A 12,246-nucleotide genomic window follows, 5' to 3' on the forward strand; every position below is an offset into this window, starting at 1 on the left:
TATACACAAAGAAAATAATTCTCTCTATATCTACAAACTTTTTAATTTTTTATTTTTTATTTTTTTTAGGGAAGGGAATTTAAGGGGGTGCTGTCAAGGGTATCGAGAAAAACGATTACCGGTAAGCAATATTGTTTTCCCCTAACCCATGACGGCACCCCACGCGAGATAGACTATAAATTGGACAGCCGACGCTGCGCTCAGCCCTGATCACGCACTCATGCGATGACGCCCATGAGTGCGCCGTGACGTCGCGTTGAAGCCGCACGGTGAATGGGCTGCCCTCATGGCAGGTGCGCATGCGCAAGTGGGTACGTGGTTCGCCTCATCGGGTGACATACACCTCATCACGTGGGCGGCGGCCACGTCCATCACACATGCGCACAGCCACCCCGCTCCTATCTTTTCTAGGATGTCATCCAAAAAGGATCCAAAAAGTCTGTTGCCTTCACATGGAAGGGAGCAGAGTCTAGCTTTTGAGCAGTGATCCCCTTTCTAAGATTTGAGCCATATTGCCCTTCTAGCTGCGTTTGTCATAGCAGAGGACTTTGCAGCAAACCGGATGACGTCTGTAGATGCGTTTGTTAAAAAATCTGCAGCCTTAGAAAAGGTAGGTAGTGAAGCTAGGATCTCTTCTCTGGATTTCTTTTCTTTAAGGTGAATTTCCAGTTGGTCTAACCAAAGACGGAGAGACCTAGATACCCAGGTGGCTGCGATAGCCGGTCTAAGGCATGTGGCTGCCGTCTCCCAAGCCCGTTTTAAATTGATATCAGCTTTCTTATCTAACGGATCAGCCAGGCAACCCAGGTCATCAAAAGGAAGAGACGCTTTTTCGCTATTTTGGCGACCGGGGAATCCACTGTCTGAGCCTTATCCCACACTGTGGACACAGATTCGTCATATGGGTATTTCCTCTTAACAGAATTAAGGATGAAGAATTCTCTGTCAGGGGTCTTCCATTCTTTCCCAATTAAGGCCTGTAAATTTTCGTGAATAGTGAATACTTGGTGCTTCTTAGGGCCTAGGGCTTGAAAAGCTTGGTCCGCAAGTGACAGATTGTTTAAGATACTCCAGTTGCATGGTAGATCTGACTGCCTTAAGTAAGGCTGCGTATCCTCAGTAGGAAAAAAGGATCTCCCAGAATATTCCGCTTCTGAAGAATCAGAGTTACTGGAAAATAATTAGCCCGATTCTTTATCTTCATTGCCGGAGGAGTCATTATCTGAACTGTCATACTCCGGGGATTTATCCGGGGATCTGGGATGACACTTAGTGAACGCTTTAAGAGAGGCTTTGACTTCTGACCTAATTAGCGACTTAATGGATCTGGTTAAATTCTGGGACTCTTCCGCCACTAGCTTATAAATACATGTTGGACATAACGGATTAAGATATGAAGCTGCTAGGGCTGTTTTACATCCTGCACACTCTTTGTGCTTGGTCTTGCCAATAGATTTTTTTGGGGGGGCTTTGAGATCTACAAAGAATAAGAACAACCCCCCTCACCAACAGATGTAGACATTTTTCCTTCCCCACTCCTTAAGGACCTGTACCGGACTGAAGGGCCTCAAGGGTTCCAGGGGTTCAGCGCGTTCATCTGAGGGTTCAGACATACTGCCACAAGTTAGAATGCTCTGAGCAGAAACACTGTGCCAATCCGCTGGCTGCCTGCTCCTGAAGCCGCATTTCTAGCTTTTAAAGGACGCGCAACGGCTCTACTTCCAGCCCTGCGGCCAGGGAGGAGGCTCCGCCCCTTCAGCTGACATCACCGAATAAGCACCAGGCAGAACGCAGCCATGCGCATAAGCGCCGATGCATGCGGCCTACCCGAATGCTGGCGGAGGTCCCAACCCGGAAGTAGACCTGGGGAGCCGCCAGAACACAGCCACAGCAGCACCTCGCAGGTCCAGGCAGTAGGCAGGACCCAGGCAGACTTATGGGAGCAGCTTCCGGACACGGCCACAGGACTACCGCTCCTCTGGGAAAGGGTCCCCTACGGTGGAGGCTGCCCTGGCCCCCCCCCCCCCAGCAGCAGGGGCTATAGATGAGGTGAGGAATCCCAGCGGATCTCCGCTGGTCATGCTTCTCAGGATCTCCCATCCGGAGGACAGGAAACCTGAACTGGGGCGGGGTGAGGGTGTGAACCTTTTATCTTCTCATATTTCCTGCCCAGGTGGGAGGTCCTGAGTCGCATGGGGTGCCGTCATGGGTGAGGCGAAAAACCCCTCTGTTTCAACAGCCACGCAGTTAAACGGAGCGTATCTAAACTCTGATAGAAGACTGGGCCCTGGGACAGCAGGTCGGCTCTGAGCCATGAGGCATCCCCCAGAAGAATGAGCTCAGGATTGTCTGTATGCCCTCCATCCTGATTCTGCGCAGGAACCGAGGCGGGAGTGGTAAGGGTGGGAACACAAAAGGAACGAGAAGCTGTTCCATGGTGCCACGAGAGTGTCTACGTTGTACGCCGCTGGATCTCTTGCGTGAGACAAGAAGCACGGGAGCTTGTGATTGAGTCTGGATGCCATCAAGTCCACTTCCGGACGTCCCCACTGGAGACAGAGATCCTCAAACACCTCCGGGTGGAGAGACCACTCCTCCAGGTCTACAAGACCTTGCGGCCGATCTTCCCCTTGCGAAGCTCCAGTCATTGGCGATACAAATTTTGCAGGCAGGGAAGTATCTCTGTGAAGTGGCTCTGGACACGGGGACGATGGTCGCCCGCTCCTCAGTCTCTGTATCTCTGTATCCGAATCCACAATCTTACCCTCTGATAGCGCTACACCTAAGAGGGAGGACGCCTGTGATCGGAAACCGGGAGGTGGAGGGGATGCGGAGGAGTCAGAGGAGGAATGGGGACCTGTCCTAGGACGCTTGCTAGGAAGCCTACTCCTGGTTTGTACGCCTAGCGATGGTGTGGATTTCTCAACCAAACTACCCAGCAAAGAAAGGGTGGAATGGGAGATTTTATAGAGGTCTTCCACTGCCCGGGACAGGGACCTTGCCCAGTCAGGTTCCCCACAGCCAGGATGGCCCTGCACTTCTGTGGGCTGCTGTAAAATGGAGGGATGGCTCTGTGCAGGCGCATGACATGCAGAGCATAGTGAAAGTGACTGGCCACGAGGGAACTTTACCGTGCATGAAGTGCAGGCATAAAAGTGGTCCTGCAGGGTTCCTGAGGGGAGGTATTGGACGGATCAGACATTGTGGCACAGATCTCTATGCTGGAGGGGGTAGCGATCTCCTACCAGACAAAACTGATTAACCCTTTTGCCACCAGCACCATACATGTACAGCACTAGAGCGATAGGAAAACATGGCGCCCGCTCACAGGTGCAGCTGGCGTCATGGCCAGCAGGTCTCTGCTGTTTCAAACATGCGGAGACCTGATGCTAATTACCGCAACCAGCAATAATGCCGATTGAGTTAATAAAAGCCTTTAGATGCCGTGATCAAGTGAGCTTGTAACCGGCCCCCTGAAGAGGCCGAGAGACATGAAGTTGCAATTTTTAGGGCTCTTTCACAAGAGCCGATGCTGTGCGGCTAATCCGCTGCGTGAAAGAGTGCCAAGCCCCACTCAGTTGCCTCTCAGATCTTTTTACTACAAAATCACGGTGACAACTTTATCTCACTGTGATTTTGGAGTAAAAAGATCACAGAGAGACTTAGAGCATTATTAATCATGTTAATGCTCTGTGTCTCTGCTGTCCGGAGCAGAGCTTGGCACTCTTTCACGCAGCGGATTACCCACACAGCATCAGCTTGTGTGAAAGAGCCCTTATTTTGGCCACCAGGTGGCAGGCCAACATAAGAAATGAGCAATAGTCAATAATAAATGCATTTTAAAAATCCATGATTGTTCAAGATTAAAAAATCAAAAATGCATTTTGTACTCATATACGAGTACTCATATTCATTACAAAAGTAAAAAAAAAAACAAAAAAAAAACTTGATATTAAATAAAATATAAAAGTTAAAAAAAAAAAAAATCACCCTCGTACCTTTCCGTATAATAAAAAAAAAATATATAAACATCATTTTGTAAATGTCATTTTATTTTTTTAAGACATTAGGAAGATTTATTTAAGTTTTAGAAGCAATTTTGACATTTTTAAAGAAAATTTCAAAACCCACTTTAAGTACTAATTCAGCTATGAAGTCATTTTGTAGGGTTTACATAGTAGAAACCACCCATAAATTACTCAATTTTAGAACCTACTCCCCTCAAATTATATAAACACCAATAGTAAATGTCTCCAGGACAGAGGACATTGTGCATTGTCCTGCCTGGGATAGTTATGTTAACCATTGTACCATAATTATATCACAGGCAGACGGGAGGATGTTATGTGGGCTTCCAGTAAAGTATTTCTAGCATTCTGCTTCGGCTCATGTATAGACTTATTTGGCGATACCAGCGATAAAGATACCAGCGTGCTATTTCAAGGGAAGACTGTGACATGGATGATACCGTCACAACTGGTGGCAAGCAGCGGGATTTTCCCTTCTTTTTGCCTGCACAGAGGATTCAAGGAAGGCACTAGTGTATGGTGCATGGAGGGCAACGCTGGCACTCGTGCAGCGACCCTGGCTTTGAAGGAGCTCAAGGGACAGAGCTAGCTACCGGGCAGCGTTCCTATCCACAGCAACATGGAAGAGGAGTTTTGCTGGAGGTTGCAGCAGTACTTGGCCCAAGAGGATGGGCCTGTATCAGAGGAGGGCATACTGGACTACAGAGATGCCACTCGAAAGGGGCTGTGGTATGACGCCTTAGAGGAGGTACAGCGGAGAGAGAGCCTTCCCGATGAGGAACAGAGGTTCCAGGTACTCGTGGCCCTGCGGTCACCCTTCATAGGAAAGCAACCCTTGGCTGAGTGGGTGACAGAACAGTGGACCCTGATTTGGAGGGAGTTGTGGCTGGACCAGAAACTAAAGTGGTATGCCACCCATGGATGACTAACCACTATCTGCCGGAGGGAGAGGATTATAATGGTCCGGGCTTACTGTGGGAAGCCTTTGATGAGGGCAATGACTTTGGATGCCCCACAGAATGTCGGTTCTGGGACATCCACGACATCAGTGAAACCGAGCTGGACCTTCCCCAAGCAGACGGCCTTGGGCCAGACCTGATTCATCTAGTCACCATGGAGTGGGAGCTGGAGCAGAGCTACCGTCAACTGTTTAACCTAGCTCAACCACCATCCCTCAGCCCAGAGGATTGCCTGGAAATTATACCCTCTTTTGCCTGAGAGGTGAGCAACCTCATAGCCTTGTCCTGGGAGGACCCACAGATGGCAGGTGGAGATGGGACAGAGGTCTCTCTACCAGCCCTACAGGGATGCTGGGCCGCCTGCCCTCTATCTGCATCTCCAGCGGCAGTGCATATCACAGGGAGAGGAGACAACCGGTCTCTCTCCCCAGCGGCAACCTGAGTTCCAGGGGGAGGAGATGCTGGGTCCCTCTGCCCCACAGCAACCAGAGTCCTGGGGAGGAGAGGCAACCGGCCTCACCTTCCAACAGCAGCCGGAGGTACCGGGAAAAAGGGAACACAAACCCCTCTACACGGCGGAGATGAGACCGCGGGCTCTGTGCCAGTCCTACAGGGATGCTGGACGGTCGGTCCAGATCCCCAGCAATCTCCGGAGGGATACCAGGAGGAGGAGGTAAGCGAGCCCTCCCCTTCCCAGCTACTTCCCACAGAGTTCTGGGGGCAGGGGATGAGCCTGTGATACCCACTGATCCCTTCCCAATGGAAGAGCTGGCATCCGGGCAGAGCGCCGCTAGCCTCTGCTCCACCGACCCCCTTGTTACAGGGCTGGCTTGCCAGCACTTCTGCTGGGGCGAGGGGGGTGCATCAGTGCAGAACACCGCTGGCAGCTGTTCCCCAAGTAGCCCCAGCGGTCTGCCTAGCTGCCCCAGGGAGACTGAGGATGCAGAACTCTTTCACCACAACCTGGGACCTACAGACCAGCACTGTCCCTGGTGGGTGAGCTACCCTGTTAACCATTTACCGTGGGTGGGCAACTCTGCTAATGTTTCTTTGTGGGTGGGCTTCCCAACTAATCTAGGTACTGACCGACAGGAGGTCAGATACCTGTTTAGTCTTAACCCCAAAGGGAAGATATGTGACAAACTCCCCTCTTTTGAGGTTGCCACGAGTGCTTGGAGAGGACTACTCGCCTGCCTCTTACCATGTGATTACGGTCCCATGTTGTATGTACCTGTTTTATGCAATAGCAGCATAGTTATATAAGTTCATGTATTTTGCTGTCTTTTGCTGCCATGTGGCTAATTGAGTCTGGCCTCTGTCCTTGGGAGATAAGTAGATCACTTCTCAATTGTCTCCAGGACAAAAGACTGTGTAGAACTGGTTTTGGATAGAAAAGCCATGAGTACAGCCAGGCCCAAGAGACTTGTACAAAATTTTGAATTCCTGGTCTAATTCATGCCATTTTGGGATGTATTAAATGTATATGTGTATTGTAAAGGGTGGGACATTGTATATTTGAGTAAGTGATGTCTGTCCTATTGTCTCCCCGTGTGTATTGGCGATTTCCCTTTGTCCTGATAGATAATTGACTTACACCTCGGTTGTCTCCAGGACAGAGGACATTGTGCATTGCCCTGCCTGGGATGGTTATGTTAACCATTGTACCATAATTATATCACAGGCAGACGGGAGGATGTTATGTGGGTTGTAACCTTTGTGTTATGGGTTAATGTATATTTGTTGTGGGTGTCTCCCTTGCATGGGAGCAGGGGATAAAATAAATTGTATTTTTGAATGTGGGGCCTTCCAGTAAAGTATTTCTAGCATTCAGCTTGGGCTCATGTATAGACTTATTTGGCGATACCAACGATACCAGCGATAATAGCGATTTATTGCTCTGTGGATTACTTGGCGGTGCTATTTCAAGGGAAGAAGGGAATACTAGACGGTGACACGGATGATACCGTCACACATATAGCTAACCAAAGCTATCAGGACAGAATCAGAATCTAATACAATACACAAAAAGGTATAAAGTGCATAGTGCAAATATAACAAACGCACGTTTCGCATAAGCTTCTTCAGGGGGAGAATGTGCGTTTCTTCCCCTGAAGAAGCTTACGCGAAACGTGCGTTGGGGCTCTGCTGGTTCACCACTCAGGTATTCACTTTATGGCTCCCTAATGGGCATTTCAGCATAATATATCCATGCACTTTGCTATATTTGCACTATGCACGTTATACCTTTTTGTGTATTGCATTAGATTCTGATTCTGTCCTGATAGCTTTGGTTAGCTATATGTATTTGACATCTTGTCTGGGCCATACATACATTTTATGATATTTATATCATCTCTTTAGCCTTGATACGTTTACTGGTGTACCATATCATTCTGTGTGCTCTCTATCCACCATTACATTGTCTTTTATTTGTATTTTTATGCATTCTGTCTCGTGTTGAGACAATAAAAGTTTATATTTATTACTATTTGTGCTAGCCTCGTTTTCTTTTTTGGTGTCTTGCCCTCAAATAATTAAAAACTGATTTTACAAACTACAAACAAGCTGATACCTAATACGTGTACTTTTTATTTTCAAGTTTTACACAGTAAAAGCATTTTTAAAAAGAAAAAAAAGCCTTTTTATGTTGATTATCTTATGTGGAGCATCATCTTTTGCAGGATGTGATGATGGTTTCATTGGTACCATTTTGGGGTGCATAAGACTTTTTGATCGCTTGCGATTACGTTTTTCATGAGGTAAGGTGACAAAATGGCTATATTGGCACAGTTTTTATTTATTTTTATGGCGTTCGCCTAACAGCACTCCAGCTGTTCAGAAACTACAACTCCAAGAATGCTTCACTACACTTCTGTGGAAGTTAGAAGAACAACTGAGCATATTTGCATTCTGGGAGTTGTAGTTTCACAGCAGCTGGAGTGCTGAAAGTTGCTGATGCCTGGCATAGATCATGTCACATTTGTACAGAGCCTGTCATTACGGACACAGCGATACCCAATATGTATTTTTTATATTTATTATTATACATTCACTTTTTATTTTTGTCCCACTGTGGGACTTCAACTTTTCAGGGTCTGATACCTGTTTCAATGCAGTACAATGCATGCTGTATTGCACAGCATTGAACTATCAGTTTAGTACACTGACCGTTGCCTAGGAGACCCAGCATGGGGGCTGGATCTCCTAGGCTTCTCTAGATGGCATTCTCTGATGCTTGTGTAAGGCATCAGCGCTGCCATAGCAACCATCATCCCTGTCAACTCAGGGGGCCGATTGTGTCAGAGGGAGCCCCCTCCCTCTGTAAACCCTGTATGTGCCGCAGTCAGCGCTGACAACTGAATGTGAATGGTTAATCCGCTGATAATGGCTTTTTCAGTAATGTCAGCAGATACAAAAGGGGCCGAGCTGTCAGTAACAGCTGGGCCAGTGATGCTGATGGCACAGGCGCTGCTCCTGCAGCCACCTGATCACATGACGTACATGCACGTGAGAATGCGGCAAAGGGTTAAGGAGCAATACAGTTTTGAAGAAGTGACTTTGAGGGGCTTACATAATAGAAAACCACCCATAAATTACCGCTTTATAGAAACTATTCCCTCAAATTATTCAAAACTAATTTTACAAAGGAATTAAAGCAAAATGGAAGTGACTTTATTTGCAGATTTTTCATATTAATTATTTTTTTTCATGCAACACACAAGTCTTAACAGCAAAACAAACTTCAATTTTTTATTACCCCAATTCTGCATTTTAAATAATCACCCCAAATGTGGTGGTAAACTACTGTATGTGCACACAGCAGGACTTAAGGGAGAGAGTGCCATTATGTCTTTTGGAGGGCAGATTCTTCTGAGATGGTCATTGGGCGCAATGTCACATTTGAAGAGCCCTAAGGTACACTCCCACAGTGGAAACTCCCCAAGCAATTACTCCAATTTGGAAACTAAGCCCGTCAAGCAATTTATTCAGGGGTGCAGTGAACATTTTGACCCCATGTCAAGTGTTTTCCAGAAATTATTGTGCGGTGGATGGTGAAAAGTGAATATGCAAGCTGTGTAGAAATATCAATGTTTTATTAGAGGCAGTAGCGAAGCCTACTAATAAAAAAATGCAAATCCTGGCATTGTACCGAAGCAGGTGAAAAAAAATGTCAAATATTGAATGTTCGATACCCGACACAACCCTATATGGCAGTTTTAAATAGAGACAGTTTTTCACAGAAAAATGCTGCATATAAATCAATATATAGCGCATCACGTAAATGTCATTTTTAATACTTTGAGGGGTGCAGTTTTGACAATGGAGTAAACAATGGGGAGGGTTCTAATATATAAGCCTCTCAAAGTCACTCCAGAGCTAAAAAGGAACCTAAAAAAATTGGATTTGGAAATATTTAGCAAAAATTGCCAAAGTATTAAAGGGATCTTCAAAGAGTCAGTAGCCAGGTACACATAAGGTAAAAAATAAAATAAAAATAAATGTATGTGAAAATGGAGTTGTTCCACTTAGAATAGTCTTTATAGTCAATTCTAGACCATAATTAAATATTTTTTGTATTTATACTTATAGACCCATATATTCCTGGAATAAAGTTAGAATAGCACTACCTGCTCTTTCTATGGATCAGTCTCAGTAATGCTACATTCACACATCCGTGGTGTTTTGCGGATCCGCAAAACACAGATACCGGCCCATGTGTGTTCCGCAATTATCGGACCGCACATGCCGCTGCCATCATAGAAAATGCCTATTCTTGTCCACAATTGCGGACAAGAATAGGACATGTTCTATTTATTCTCATTGAAATGAATGGTTCCGCACCCATTCCACAATATTGCGGAACGGATGCAAACTCATTCATACAATTGTGTGAATGTAGCCTAAATGTGTTGAGGTGGATACACATGCTCAGTCTTGCTTCTCTCTCTTCACCTTTTCATTTGTGGATCCCTGGTGTGGCAACCTGGCTGTAGCAGAAGCTGCATAGTCTTCTTTGCTTCTAAACTGCAGTAACACTATCTCACTCCCAAATTACTTGCTTGTCATCTCGTCCGAGAAGAAGAAAAGTCTCAGAAGGAGCCAGTTCACCACACCAGGGATCTGATACCTGATAAAACGAAGAGAGGCAGGACTGAGCAAGTGTGTCCATCCCAGCACCTTTATGGAGGCGGCACCTTTATGGAGGTACCGTAGAAACAGAAGGGGTGTCATTTTAAAAAGGGGCTATCCGGGAATTTATATTGATGACTAGGTAGAACTCAACATTTACAGAGACAAAAAAGGTTTTACCTTGATTACAAGAAGATCAATGAGCCTAGGATCGGTTACATCAGCATTTCTTTGAAACCTCTCTCTCACCATTTCCCTTCCTTGTTTCACAGTGATATCTAGCTGAAACACATGCACTGCAAAGCAAAACAAAAAATATATTAGCAATTAGACCTTGAGTATTTTTTTCTTCTAATGTGTAGGGACAGTGATGGGGAAAATTTGTCTAATGCACTTTATTTAGAGTACTTTACAGAAGAGACTTTTATATGACAAAACTTGTCCCAAAATGTCTTAGGCTACTTTCACACTAGCAGCACAGACCTCCGGCAGGCTGGTCTGTCGGGAGAACAGCCTGTCGGATCCGTTCTGCCGCTAGTGAACGCGTGCCCTCGGACTGCCGCTCTGTCCCTGGAGAGGCACGACGAGAGTTTGCCAGAAAAAATTTCTGACATGTCGCAGTTTTATTTCAGGAGCCTCTCGCAGTGCCTCGCCGGGGAACTCCACCCCCATTATAGTCAATGGCATTCCTGGGGCACACGTTCACTAGCAGCAGGACGGATGGAACAGCCTGCCGGAGGTTCGTGCCGCTAGTGTGAAAGTAGCCTTAGCAGTGTTCTCTAAATGAGTAATGTTAAGGCATGTCCATTTACACAAAGGGTACCGTTTTGTGGTATATTTGGCTTTTCCGATTGGTTTTTATTTAAGCAGATTTTCTCACTTCAGCAAATGGCATTTGCCATGTAGACAATTTTTTTAACCCTTTCAGGCCAAGCCATTTTTCACCTTTCTGCCCCGGCCAGTCAAAAAAATGTAATTTTTATTTATAATAAATATAAAATACCAAATTTACCAAAAATTTAGAAAAATTTGCAAATTTCTATTTCTCTACTTTTATAATAGATAGTAATAACTCCAAAAATAGTTACCAATTTCCGATATGTCTACTTCATGTTTGGATAATTTTGTGAATGCCATTTTATTTTTTGGGGACATTAGAAGGCTTAGAAGTTTAGAAGCAAATCTTGAAATTTTTCAGAAAATTTCCAAAACTCACTTTTTAAAAGTACCAATTCAGGTCGGAAGTCACTTTGTGAGGCTTACATAATAGAATCCACCCAAAAATGACCCTGTTTAAAAACTACACCCCTCAAGGTATTTAAAACTGGATTTTACAAACTTTGTCAACCTGGTGTTCCACAAGAATGGAAAAATGGAGATGAAATTTCATAATTTCACTTTTTGGCCAGATTTTCCATTTTTATACATTTTTTTCCCCACTAACAAAGCAAGTGTCAACAGCCAAACAAAACTCATTATTTATTGCCCTGATTCTGTAGATGAGCAGAAGGAAAGGAACGCCATATGGTTTTTGGAAAGCAGATTTCACTGGGATAATTTTAAGCTGCCATGTCACATTTGAAGACCCCCTGATGTGCCCCTAGAGTAGAAACTCCAAATAAATGACCTTATTTTGGAAACTACGAGATAAGGTGGCAGTTTTGTTGGTATTCTATGATTTTTGGTTGCTCTATATTACACCTTTTGTGAGGTAAGATAACAAAAAAAAATGTTTTGGCACCTTTTTTGTTATTTACAATGTTCATCTGACAGGTTAGATCATGTGCTATTTTTATAGAGCAGGTTGTTACTGACGCGGCAATGAATATGACAACTTTTTTGGTTGTTGGTTACAGTTTTACATAAAGCATTTTTGAAAAATTATTTTAGTGTCTTCATAGTCAGAGCCATAGGTTTTTTTTTTGTTTTTTTAGACGATTGTCTTAGGTAGGGGCTAATTTTTGCGAGATGAGGTAATGGTTTGATCACTTGCAATTACACTTTGTGATGTAAGGTGACAAAAAAAAACGCTTTAATTTCTTTTACGGTGTTCATCCGAGGGGTTAGGCCAAGTGGTATTTTTATAGAGCAGGTTGTTACGGACACGGCGATACCTAATATGTCAACTT

The 12,246-nt window shown here is 45.0% G+C and overlaps 1 protein-coding gene across 1 annotated transcript in view; it reads right to left on the reverse strand.

Annotated features, from left to right (window-relative positions):
• Positions 1–12,246, reverse strand: part of NDUFA6 (NADH:ubiquinone oxidoreductase subunit A6) — a 124,829-nt gene that overhangs the window by 60,964 nt on the left and 51,619 nt on the right. The window contains exon 2 of the mRNA XM_044301706.1: positions 10,298–10,413. Within this exon, the coding sequence (XP_044157641.1) occupies positions 10,298–10,413 (116 nt within the window). The remainder of the gene's footprint in view (positions 1–10,297; positions 10,414–12,246) is intronic.

This window comes from Bufo gargarizans, chromosome 7, assembly GCF_014858855.1.
Source record: "Bufo gargarizans isolate SCDJY-AF-19 chromosome 7, ASM1485885v1, whole genome shotgun sequence".
Taxonomy (NCBI): domain Eukaryota; kingdom Metazoa; phylum Chordata; class Amphibia; order Anura; family Bufonidae; genus Bufo; species Bufo gargarizans.